The sequence below is a fragment of the Mobula birostris genome, chromosome 31, assembly GCF_030028105.1.
Source record: "Mobula birostris isolate sMobBir1 chromosome 31, sMobBir1.hap1, whole genome shotgun sequence".
In the NCBI taxonomy this organism is placed as follows: Eukaryota; Metazoa; Chordata; class Chondrichthyes; order Myliobatiformes; family Myliobatidae; genus Mobula; species Mobula birostris.
The window spans coordinates 31,708,246-31,720,321 of NC_092400.1; the positions used below are offsets into that span (position 1 = coordinate 31,708,246).

The window sequence follows — 12,076 nt, forward strand, 5'->3', positions numbered from 1 at the left end:
AAAAGATGTGCTGAAACTGGAGAGGCTTCAGAGGAGGTTCACAAAAATGATTCCGGGATTGAATGGAATGAAGAGTGTTTGATGACTCTGAGTCTATATTCACTAGAATTCAGAAGAATGAGGGACAACCTCATTGAAACCTATCAAATGGTGAAAGGCCTTGAGAGAGTGGATGTGGAGTGGAGGTTTCCTATGGTGGGAGTGACACAGCCTCAGAATAGAGGGGCATCCTTTTAGGATGGGGATGAGGAGGAATTTTTTTTAGCCAGAGAGTGGTGAATCTGTGGATAACTAGATCAGCTATGACGAAATGGTGGAGCAGAATTGATGGGCCAAATGCCCTAATTCTGCTCCTGTTTCATAAGGTCTTGAATCTTTGTAGATTTCCATCATTTAATTGGCTCTTTGATCTTTTCCATTAGGACAGACCCAGTCCGACCCTTTATCAGTGGTCACGTAGCAAACAGCATGGCAGCAGAGGTGATTGCTCTGTTGCACAACTTGCTGATGGCTCCCGAGTTCAGCACGGCTCAGATATGGACCACTACAGCAGAAAAGGTAATAAAACAAATGCATGCTTCAGGAGGAAAACAATTCCAAAAGTATGTAGATCCTTGCTGTTGGAACCAGGATTATTAGGCTATGGCTGATTTTGACTCTTATCACAAATTGCCTTGCATCTTTAGGATTCATGGTTTAAAGTGACATACAGTGAGGAAGAGCAGTTAAAATAATTTCTGAACTCCAGAATATTCATATTCTGCAAAGATATTTTTCCACTCAGAAATTCAGTTATTTACTTCAGCTTGGACAAATACAGTAGAATTCTGTTAATGTGACATGCTTAGAACTTTGGTAGTGAAGGATGTCCAGATTTTCTAGACTATTGGGTGCTATTTGAAGCCCTAATACTACTTAAACATTTTATATAATAGAGTGGTCCAAAAAAATCTTTCAGTGAACCTGATTAGTTTCAAATGAGTGAGGGGAAACAGGCCCAGGCAGTTTCGGGGGGAGCACTGGAGCTAGGGTTGAGGTCATGAACTGGCACCCAAGTGAATTTGTACGGAACACAGGAATCAGCACCAAGACAGATGCCAAACCACTGGGATTCGCGACCATTCAGATGACAGATTATCAGAGTTTGACTGTGGTTTGAAATTGACATAAGGAGTTTTAATACTTCAAGGATTCTGCTCTCATAGACAACTTCTTTGCTGTTTGCTGTGCCATCAACTTCAGGTTCATCTGCAGATTTATCAATTGATCAATTATATTTAACTATAGATTTAAAAAGTAATGAGGGACAGCCTCCCCACGTGTCTGCTTCCTAGTACTGTTTTTTTCAAGAAAAGTTGTGTTTGTATATGTTCAGAGTATGACTGACTAATTAAAATGGATCATACAGAAGCTAAAAAGACATAACACGTCAGGTTAAATAAAGGGAAGCTTTTAGTTATTAGTGAATTTCCATATTTTTTCCCAGGAGATTTCCATTAAAGTGGACAACTGTATTTCTACTGAATTTATCATAATTCTTGGTAGCTTTGAAACCAATTACAGAAATTTTGTTCTAAAATTCTTGCTTAATGATGAGTTACAGTCAATTTGTACTGTAGTTCTGACTTTTGATTTTAAGGTACAGTGGATTCTGGTTAACTGAGCAGCCACTTATTTGGGACAACTCTTAAAGAAAAGAAATTAATTGAGAACACTGACCTTTTCTCCATTTATTTGGGACACCATGCCGCTCAGTTGGGACAGGAGACTGTTGGCGAACAATTTCTAACTAGTGTCAGTCCCGTGTACTTGTATGGCTGTTCAATACTACACTGTGCTTATAGCGATCAATTTTTAAATAGCATCAGATGCATATGTTTGAGTACAAAGAGCAGTGATTTTTGTCACTGATAGTTGGCAGGAAGTAAGACGATTCCGAACTGCTTTGCGCATTGCAGTTTCAAGCATTCAAGCTTGAAGATGCTAGAAACAGCAGAGTGAAAATCAAGCAATTTCACTATGAAGAATTTGAAAATATCGACAATTATTTTGAATATTGCAATGCAAATGAAGATTTGGAGGATGCAATTGTCAATAGCATTGTATGAAGGCAGTCATTATCTGTAGTAGGTGTCTGCATTGATTTTGTTTGTTGTGTATACTGGATGAATTCCTCCATCAATAACAATTAGGAACTAATACATAGTTTTATGGTAGTGTAGTACTATTGTTAGTGTTCTAATTTTTTTCTGTATTACATTTAAATACATAATTTGTTACTCAGTTTGTCTTTCTAACTATTTCCATGTAACTTGCAACCGCTTAATTGGGCCAAAATGTACTAGTCCTGGTGTGTCCCAGTTAATCAGAATCCACTGGTTAATTTGGCATAGGAGTTTCTTGTAGTCCTGAATTTAACATTTTGATATTCACTTTATTCTTTCGCAGTTATACATAGGTATCTGAGCACTTGTATTCTTGTGGCAGAAAAGCTGCAATTAAAGAACCTGAAGCTCAGCTGGGAGTTGATCACCTTCATCATGATTTGGGTTGACTCTTGATAGGCGTAGGGTAAAGTTCTAGACCATAGTGTTTCTAAAGGCATAGAACTCCAAAATATTTCCATTTGTGATTAAAAATGTTTTCCTCATTTGTACCCTTGTGTACTGACATTTCCAATTCTTGAACCCATTTCATTATTTATCTTTACTTTGTCTGCTGACGCATTATTTGAAAATAGTTTTCGTTTGTATACCAATGATGCTCAGCTTTATCTCTCCACAAATACCCTTCAATCTGCATTAGTAAATATATTAGCTCCACAGGCAGCATAAAAGGTGAGACAGAATTTCTTGCAGCTCATCTTTTATGTTTCGAACTTGATCCCTCCATTTCCAAAATACCTATTCAATCCTGGACTAAGTTCTAAAGATCATAAAGAATCCAACAATGCCTATTTCCCTCATTGCAGCATCTATGTGTGTTACCCTATTAAATTTACCACTTATTCCTTATGCTTTGAGTCTTTATTACCTCCATATTCATCACTCTCACTGCCATCATCACCAGACTCATCTTCTCCACAAAATCGCAACTTTTCCAAGTCTATGACTTGCTTTCTACAATCCTCTCCTTCCACTCTGCAGTCACTGACACTTGCTCCATACACTGGGTGTTCTCTTCAGTTACCTGATGAGGTAACCATAGCCTTTGGCCAGGAGCCGATGTCATCAGATGGTTCCCAATCTTCCGAGAGAGTTTTGACCCTTAACCACTATACTGTCCAGTTGGCGGGTCAGCAGTTTTGGCCAACTCACTGCCCATCTGCTCCTGACTTCCAGCTCAACTTCTCTTGCCTGCTCCATATCCAATAAGAGACTCTCCTGCTTCCTCTGCTATCCAGCATGCTGCTTAGCTCTTGCGCTTTTCATCAAGGTACAGACAGCGACCTCCATGCTGACCTTGCCAGGACCCTTCTACAGCCGTTATCCACTGGGAATAGCCAGGTCTGCCATCCTCTGTCCCTGCATTCCTGGACTAAGGGTTGGTACTTAAGGGCTTTCCTCTAGTGAGCCTCCCTTGTCTTCAGTGGACCACAGTACAATGTCTGGTCAAAATGTGGTTTGCATCACCTCTGGGAACTGCAGCTTCCTTCACATGGACACTCACCTCCCATGATTTGGCAGTTTGCAGCAGATTGGATTTAGGCCACTTTGATATGACTAGTGTGAACTTCTCTTTGAGGAAAATTACTGCCCTGTTTGCCTCTCTGCCAGCTGGTCTCTTTTTACACCTCTCCCGCTCCAGTATGTCAGCAAGGGACAGCTGGACCTTGTTGTGCCACCTGTACCGTCCATGTGTTAAAGATGTTTTGCATCATGACAGTGTGTGTGCCAGTGAACCCCACTGACCACAAAGCTTACAGTTTGGGTCCTCTCTCAGCCCCCATGTGTGCAGATGTAATGGTGTAGGGAGAATGTCATACACAGACCGCAGGAGGAAGAAATGCAGAAGGGCTCCAGTCTCCAAAGCTCTGCCCAAGTAATCTTACACTTAGGAAGATCCCATTTCGTCCAGGCACCCTGTGATTTTCCACCGCCGCCCCCCCCCCCCCCACCAACTCCACTGCCTTCGATACCCGCCGTTTGTCCTCGTGGTTCAGTACCTTTGCCTGGACCATGTCATGCCTACCCCTTGCATTTGCACTTTAAGCCATGTTTTCTCTAAAAATACTAACTCTCTCTTAATTCAGAACCATCTTCGTAACTTTTCCCGAGAATATAATTATGTTCCTTGGGATGTTTTGTTATGCTAAAGATATTGTACATTTCCTTTCTGAAAAGTTAACTGGAGTCATTTCCTCCAATTGGCAGGTACTTTCTCGAGCATTGATGTATATCCCTCAGCTTGGTAAATATGCGGAGAGCGTCTTGGAGAATGGAAGTAGCAGCGGGAGAAAGTTGGCAAAACTACAAGCTATTGGACGGCAAGCAGTAGCTGCACTCTGTGCACTTGGTGGCTTCAAAGAAACCATTAAAATAGGATCTGAAGTGCAGGTATTCTCATTTTTTGCCATTCCTGTGTGTAAAGTTAAGTTATGAGGAGTATATACATAGAATTATTATTTTGAGTGTTTTGTAAATGTTGATACATATCTATCAAATGTTGATAGATATTTGGAGTTCTGCCAGAATGTTCTGTCCCAGGGTGTGGCTTAACCACCTGTTAAGGTTTCTCAGGGTCTCGTTGTTAGGATCTGGCTTCACAAACTTGTCTGGTTTTTTGGACTTGATTTTAGTCCGTTATTGCCAGCTGCTGAAAAGCCATGTTGAGAGAAAATGTTGCAGGTAAGTGCCAGGATGGCAAGTCAGACAGATCTGTAATTGGGGTCAATATTTGGGCAATTCAGTGAATAGTGGAACAGTCTCAGGGTACTGAATTGCTTATTACTGTTCCTTTGGGTGGGGAGAGCAGATGGATATAGGAAGAGTTTCTAAATTAGATAATTTGTATGTGGGGATGGACAGAGAAAAGGAAAATCTCTTGTCAAGTGATTGTGCAACCTGGTCTGAATTTGAGCTGTAACTTAGAGTACTATTCTTGTAAAATAAAGCTATGTTTTTTAATGTCGGCATTATTCTTCTAAAAAGTGCTTTGGTTTGTGAACATGAGCCAATTTTCCCTGCTAGATTTCAGGGAAGGGGATATCAGGAAGCATTGGAGTGGTGACCTCCATTAATGAGCAAGAAGGAATTGCCACAGTCCGGCTCCCTTTATCTAGTTGTCGAAAGGCTTCAAAAGCATCAGACACAGTAACTGTTCCATTATCAAGACTGTGTACTCCACGATGTGAGGTGAGTGGTCTACAGAAAATTTTAAGATACTAATGTACTGGTTTTGAACATTTCCTTGTACCATTATTGATCCAGAAATAAGCTATTTGCTGAAATTCAAAAGACAATGCAGGTTCTGGAAATCTGAAATTTTAAAAAAAGTTGCAAACTCTCAGCAGATTATAGAGCATCTATGGATAGAGAACCGAATTTAAGGCCTTTCAAATCTGGGAAAATTCGGCAAGGGTCTTCCATTTAAAACATTACCACTGTTTCACACTGCCTATGCTGCCTATGTTATGAAGTTTGGGTGATACTGTTTAGACTAGGGATATGCCCAGCTGATCAGAATGTACAAAGAAAAGTAAAAAAGAGTGAAATGGCATATAAAATGGCCAATTTTGATACACACAGAAAGAAAGAAGTTATCTGAAGTTGAGGAATTCAATATTGATTTAAAAAATATTGTTTGTTTCCTGCAAACCAATTTGCAATTAGCTGTGTGCTGTCAAAACATAGGAGAGTAATGTAAGCAAAGTGTAGATCCAAAATAGGTTTAAAATCCCTAGTAATGTAAGGTACAATACATATCATGAATGCTTAATATTTATATTTGATCTTCTCTATTTTATAGGCTTTGCCGTTGCATAAACTGTCCATCACTGAGAAAGTAGTGCAAGCAGTTCAATCCATGTTACTTCCACAGGAAGGCAGTCTCTCAATTCTGACCTCACTCCCCGCAGTAGGTGATGGCTCCACCCCCGTGATGGCAGTAGTACGACTTGTGGCAGAAATAAGAACTAGGTAACGGAGCCAAGATTAGGCTGCAATATTTTTTACTTGTTGCATTTGTATCAGATCTGTTACCCTGTTCCTTGGAGAGCTTTTTTTTAAAACTTCAAACAATATGCTTGCTGTTCTTCTTAACAAAAAAATCCAATGTCAGTTCTAATATTAGCATCAGTTACAAGAAAGAACAGGGTTTGAGCAACTTTAGCATTGGATTCTGCCTGTATGCATGAAATTGTGTGTTGAATATAAGCCAATGATGCTTTAATGAAGTTGAAGATGTGGACCAGAATTGGTGATGGGTCACTGTATAGAAGTAATTTGAAGATTTTTGTAGTTTGCAGTATATTCACACTTTAGATTTGGAGTGGACCACCCCTCAGGTTTCTTCCATCCCAATTAATTTCTAGTAAAGCTAGTCCAGCAAGGCATAAATTTCTGAAAGATTTCAGACAAAGTCAGAAGTACCTCTGAGAGTTTTATGATGATCATGACAAGAGAGTGTTGGGTATTTCTTTGTTCAATTCCTAGCTGTCTTTGAACTCAAACTATCAAGGTAAATGTAAAATACCTGATTCACTCATCTAATCAGGTAGCTTCTGTGGAGAGTGAAACCAAGTTAATGCTTCATCCATAATCTTGTTTTCAAACTTGAAAAAGTTAAACCTAAACCAAGTTATTAGGGTGTTAGGAAAGGGAGTAAAGAGAAGGTGAAGGTCTTTGGAGAGCAGTACGCAATTTTGATGAGACTGCACCTGAAATAGCATGCTGTTCGGATCATCATATTTTATTAAAGATATGGTTTAAGCAGGAAAGAGCTCAAAAAGGTTCACAAGGATGCTGCTAGGACTGGAAGGTTTAACTTTTAGGGAGGCTGGGCCTGTTTTCCTGAAGCAAAGGAGGATGAGGGTTGACCATTGAGGTTTATTAAATTATGAGGGGCATGGATGAGATGTATTGTCACGGACTTTGTCCCAGTGTAGGAGAACCTGAAATTAGAAGGAGGCATAGGTTTAAGGTGAGAGAGGAAAGGTTTAAAGGGGTCCTTTATGACAGAGTGGGTGGTGGGTATTTGGAATGAGCTGCCAGAGGAAGTGTTAAAAGTAGGTACAGTGGAGTGTTTAAAAGACATTAGAGCAAGTACTGTATATGGAAAGGGTAGGTTTTAAAAGGTATGGGCCAAATGCAGGCAAATAGTATTAGCATGGAAGAGTTGGGCTGAGAAGTATGTTACCATGCTATATGACTCTAAGACAGAGGTTCCCAATCTGGGGTCCACGGACCTCTTGGTTAATTGTAGGGGTCCATGGCGTATGTAAAGGTTGGGAACCCCTGCTCTAAGAGCAATGAAAAGGGAATGATAGAACTCAGTAGAAGAGAGTTGACTGGGTAGTATTGAATAATAAAAGTAGGTCTGGAAGACGTAAAAATAGAGTTGTTATAGGAGAAACTCCCAAATGAGAAGCGAGTTTTTTAAAAAATGGATGCTGAAAGTGTGATATTTAAGGTAAACGATCCACTAAAGAAAAATCACAAACAAGAAAATCTGCAGTAAAAGAGACAGAAGGCCATGGAAGGAAGAAAAGGGGGAGAAGCGCCAGAGGCAGGTGATGAGTGGGCAGGGGGAAAAGGGAATGGGAAATAATGAAGGAAAGAGGGCTTGAGGGGGCATTACCAGAAGTTTGAGAAATTGATGTTCATGCCAACAGGTTGGAGGCTATCCAAGAGGAATATAAGGTGTTGTTCCTCTGACCTAAGTGTGGCCTCATCACAACAGTGGAGGAGGCCATGGATAGACATATGGGAATGGGCGGACAGAAGATAAGTGTTCAGCAAAGCGGTCTCCCAGTCTACGTCGGGTCTCACCGATATACAAGAGGCCACACCGGCCACAGTATATGACCCCAACAGACTCACAGATGAAGTGTCACCTCACCTGGAAGGACTGTTTTAGGGCCCTGAATGGTAGTGAGGGAGGAAGTGTAGGGACATATGTAGCACTTTCTCCGCTGAAGCATTTCGGCCAAAACATCAACTGTACTCTTTCCTTAGAAGCTGCCTGGCCTGCTGATTTCCTCCAGCATTTTGTGTGTGTTGCACTAAAGAAAAATGGTTGTTTCATTTGTTAACTTGTGCTAAAGGTGAGATTTATTTGATCATAGTTCAGTAAGTGGAACCTGCTTACACTCTGCTATGAAACCAATTAATTAATTTGAAGGTCTGAGGCCTCCTACTACACAATGCTGTCTGAAGGAGATAGATGATGCTCCCTTGTAGCTCTCTGAAATATTAAGTGCATCAAGGACATGAATTCAAATTCGATGAGTTGATTTTAGCTTTCCTGGTTGCCACTATTATCTGTTTGCAATAACTTATTCAATGAATACTGTTAAAGTATTGTGTTATGGTGATGAGGACACACTCTACATTGTAAATTTTAGGAGATATTGTTTGTGAAGATTGTTATGAAAATTGACAATTGGTAGTTTTTGTACTGTGAGACAATTTAGTATTCAATGTTTTATTCTTCACAGATGAGAAAATCTGCAGATGCTGAAAATCAAAGTAATACACACAAAATGCTAGAGGAACTCAGCAGGCCAAGGAAAAGAGTGAGCAGTCAATGTTTTGGACCGAGACCCTTCATCAGGAGTAGAGAAAAGAGATGAGGAGTCAGAGTGACTTCTGATCTCTTTCTGCAGTCCCGATGAAAACTTAGCCCAATACGCCGACTGGTTTATTCTTCATTTGGGTTTGGTTAACAAACTTTGCCTTAATATCTTTAAAATATTGTGATTTATATTAAAGGTGTTCAAACAAACTAAGTTTACTATTCCTGCATTGAAACCAAGGGTTCTGATCACGTTGACCTAGCTGATAGAACTTTTTGTTTTACAGAGCATGCTTAGTGATGGCCCAGTTACTGGAGGATAGTTTATTCTGCGAGGAATTTATTCAGCAGTGTCCCGCTGCAGTTGAAGTCCTGAACCTGGTAGCACAGGAATGCAGTCCGGGTATGTTTTCCTGTTCCAAGTTACCACAGAATTAATTGGATTCACAAACTTTGTAATTTTGGAAATACCTTTTTAAATCAGTATGTATGGATGTGGAGTGTAAAGCAATTGCATTAGTATTAACTGGCCAAATACTGCACGTGCACAGAGCCACTGAGAATTGAATGAAATGGATAGAATTAACATGCACAAATTACAAACAAGAGAATACAAATTTGCAGCCACAGACAATCTGCTGCAGGAACTCAGCAGGTTCGGCAGCATCTGTCCGAGTTTGGGGGGGCGTGTGGGGGGTAAGGAATTGATGATAATTTTGGGTCAAAATCCGAAAGCAGGGCAAATTTGCAGTTATGATCTGCTTGTCCTTTGACTTGAAACCTAGGAAATTTGACCCCTGATCAATAGTACCTGCTTTGCACCTAAACACACATAATCCTTTCTGCATTATTATAAATAGAAATTAACTGTGCTAGCCAGTAAGGATTGTTATGTTAAATTAAAATAACCCAAATGTGCTTATAATTATAAATAAAGCTTCAGTTTTCTCCATTTAACCAATTCATTCCTTGCTTCGTATTCTTTGAGAATTTTATCATATTTCTTTTCCGAAGTTTAAAATCAAAGTGTTATTAACTAACGCAAACACGAGGAATTCTGCAGATGCTGGAAATTCAAGCAACACACATCAAAGTTGCTGGTGAATGCAGCAGGCCAGGCAGCATCTCTAGGAAGAGGTACAGTCGACATTTCAGGCCGAGACCCTGACGAAGGGTCTCAGCCTGAAACGTCGACTATACTTCTTCCTGGAGGTGCTGCCTGGCCTGCTGCGTTCACCAGCAACTTTGATGTGTGTTATTAACTAACGAAGAGTTATTAGGATACCTTGCCTATGACAATTGTTAGTGGTACTATGCAGTTGTCCTGTGTGTATTGTAGATACCTTTACAATCTTCTGTAAGAAGAAATTCCCTTTTGCTTGCAGGTGAGCGACTGGTGGTGGTGGAGGCTCAGTGTGAGAGATTGCGCATGTTATATAGGGATTGTGCTCGCCCTCCTCCTCCTCCTCTACAGTCTGACAGGAGACAGGTAATAGTGCAAGAATTATTTAAAGGTCACATATTTATTCATTGCTTTTACTGCATATTGTTTACCCTAGTCTAAAGAACATTCTTCTCACCACCTCAGTTTTAAATTTTGTTTTTCTATTACCTGAAGAGATTACTAATAATTACCTAGTAGGGCACAAACCAATGGGAGGCCTAAGTCAAATTTCCTCTTCCTTTTGCATATAGCAATAAAGCTAATGAGGTTGGAGTGTGGATTCATGTCACTGAAGTTAAATTATAAAAAAGAGATAGTCATTGCTGTCACTGATTTGTATCATGAAGTTTGCAAAAAGGAATTCAGTTAAATTTGAAATCTAAATCATAAAGCAAATCACTTGAAGTTATTTTTAAAGAAAGAAACAAACACAGTGCTCTCCTTAGATGAGTTAATGTTTTTTTTCCATTGAGTTTAATGTGTATAGTTCACTATCTTAACAGGAATCGTTGGGTGTCAAGTAAAATTGATGTTGGGTTATATGACAACAGTATGTTTCCCTTCATCAAGCACGTTTATGGTAGCTGTTTTGCAGGACCATATTGAAAGAACAACTGATGCAAACCACATAGCCATGAAGACAGATGATTAAAAGCTTGGTTAAGGATTAAGCAGCATCTTAAAAGAACAAAGGAAGCTGAAGTTTTAGTAAAGGAATTACATGGAAGTTTTAGTCAAGGCAGCCAATGGCACAGCTGCCAATGATGATGCATTTTGATTTAACAATCATGGCCTGAAGCTCTGCAGATAAGCACACTCTCTTGAGCTATAAGACATAGGAGCAGAATTAGGCCATTTGGCCCATCAAGTCATACATAGATTCATAGGGTACAGACTGGAAGCTGGTTCTTCAGCCCAACTTATCCTTGCTGACCAAGGTGCCTGCCTAAGCAGGTCCATCCACCAGCATTTGGCCCGTATCCCTCTAAATCTTCCCTATCCATATGTCTTTCAAATATTATTGTAGCTGCATCAACTACTGTCTCTGCCAGCTCATTCCCTTTATACGCCATTTGCTGCATGAGCAAGTTGCCCTGCTGTCCCTTTTAAATCTTCCTTTTCTCACTTTAACCCATGCCATCTAGTTTTTTGTTCTATTTTCCCGGGAATATCAAAACCTAGAAGCCATAAGTTTAGTTTGTGCCTATACTGTAACTACATCCTTCCTGATTTTATACACTTTTTTCCTTCAGTCTCCTTCATTCCAAGGAATAAAGTTATAATCTGAAGCCTACCTTTATTTATTTGTCAAAACAAATTCATAATCTAGTTTATTTTCATTTTAGTAATCTGATTTATGTCATAATTTTTGAATGTTCACATAACTCCTTGTTAACAAGTTTATACTACTTTAAAACAAAAGGAGCTACATCACTTCACCTTAATTGACAATGTTGTTTTATATTACCATAATGGTTAATCTGGTTAGCTAGGATTCCAGAAGTTAATTATGCAGGAGCATAGTACTTTGAGAAGCACCTAAATCAAGCAATTCTGTAAAATGATACAAGTATAAATCATTGGGACATCTGATGAAATGCTGTTTCTTACTGGAGAGTTAGATATTGTCCCATGCTCAATTCTAAATTTATTAGATATTGCACCACAGGAACAGGAATCATTTTTGTTTTCCACTGTTTTAACATTTCCTCCTCAGCCAAGAATCCAGAAGGTGACGGTACTTGCTGTCATCAATTAGCACAGTATAGAAAGAAAATCGGCCCAGCACATTTTAGGCAGTAGAACTTTGGACAATATCAGATAATACTTACACTTACAATGCCATTGTTAGAACTTCTAACCTTAGGTATATTTTACGACTTCATCCAGATTGTTGTT

General features: G+C 39.6%; 1 protein-coding gene across 11 annotated transcripts in view; it reads left to right on the forward strand.

The window, feature by feature from the left end:
- LOC140190944 (probable E3 ubiquitin-protein ligase HECTD4) overlaps positions 1-12,076 on the forward strand; it is a 292,655-nt gene that overhangs the window by 183,328 nt on the left and 97,251 nt on the right. For all 11 annotated transcript variants that reach the window (XM_072247927.1, XM_072247930.1, XM_072247924.1 and 8 more), the window contains 6 exons: positions 423-558; positions 4,374-4,556; positions 5,190-5,354; positions 5,968-6,137; positions 9,021-9,136; positions 10,119-10,222. In XM_072247927.1, the coding sequence (XP_072104028.1) occupies positions 423-558; positions 4,374-4,556; positions 5,190-5,354; positions 5,968-6,137; positions 9,021-9,136; positions 10,119-10,222 (874 nt within the window). The remainder of the gene's footprint in view (positions 1-422; positions 559-4,373; positions 4,557-5,189; positions 5,355-5,967; positions 6,138-9,020; positions 9,137-10,118; positions 10,223-12,076) is intronic.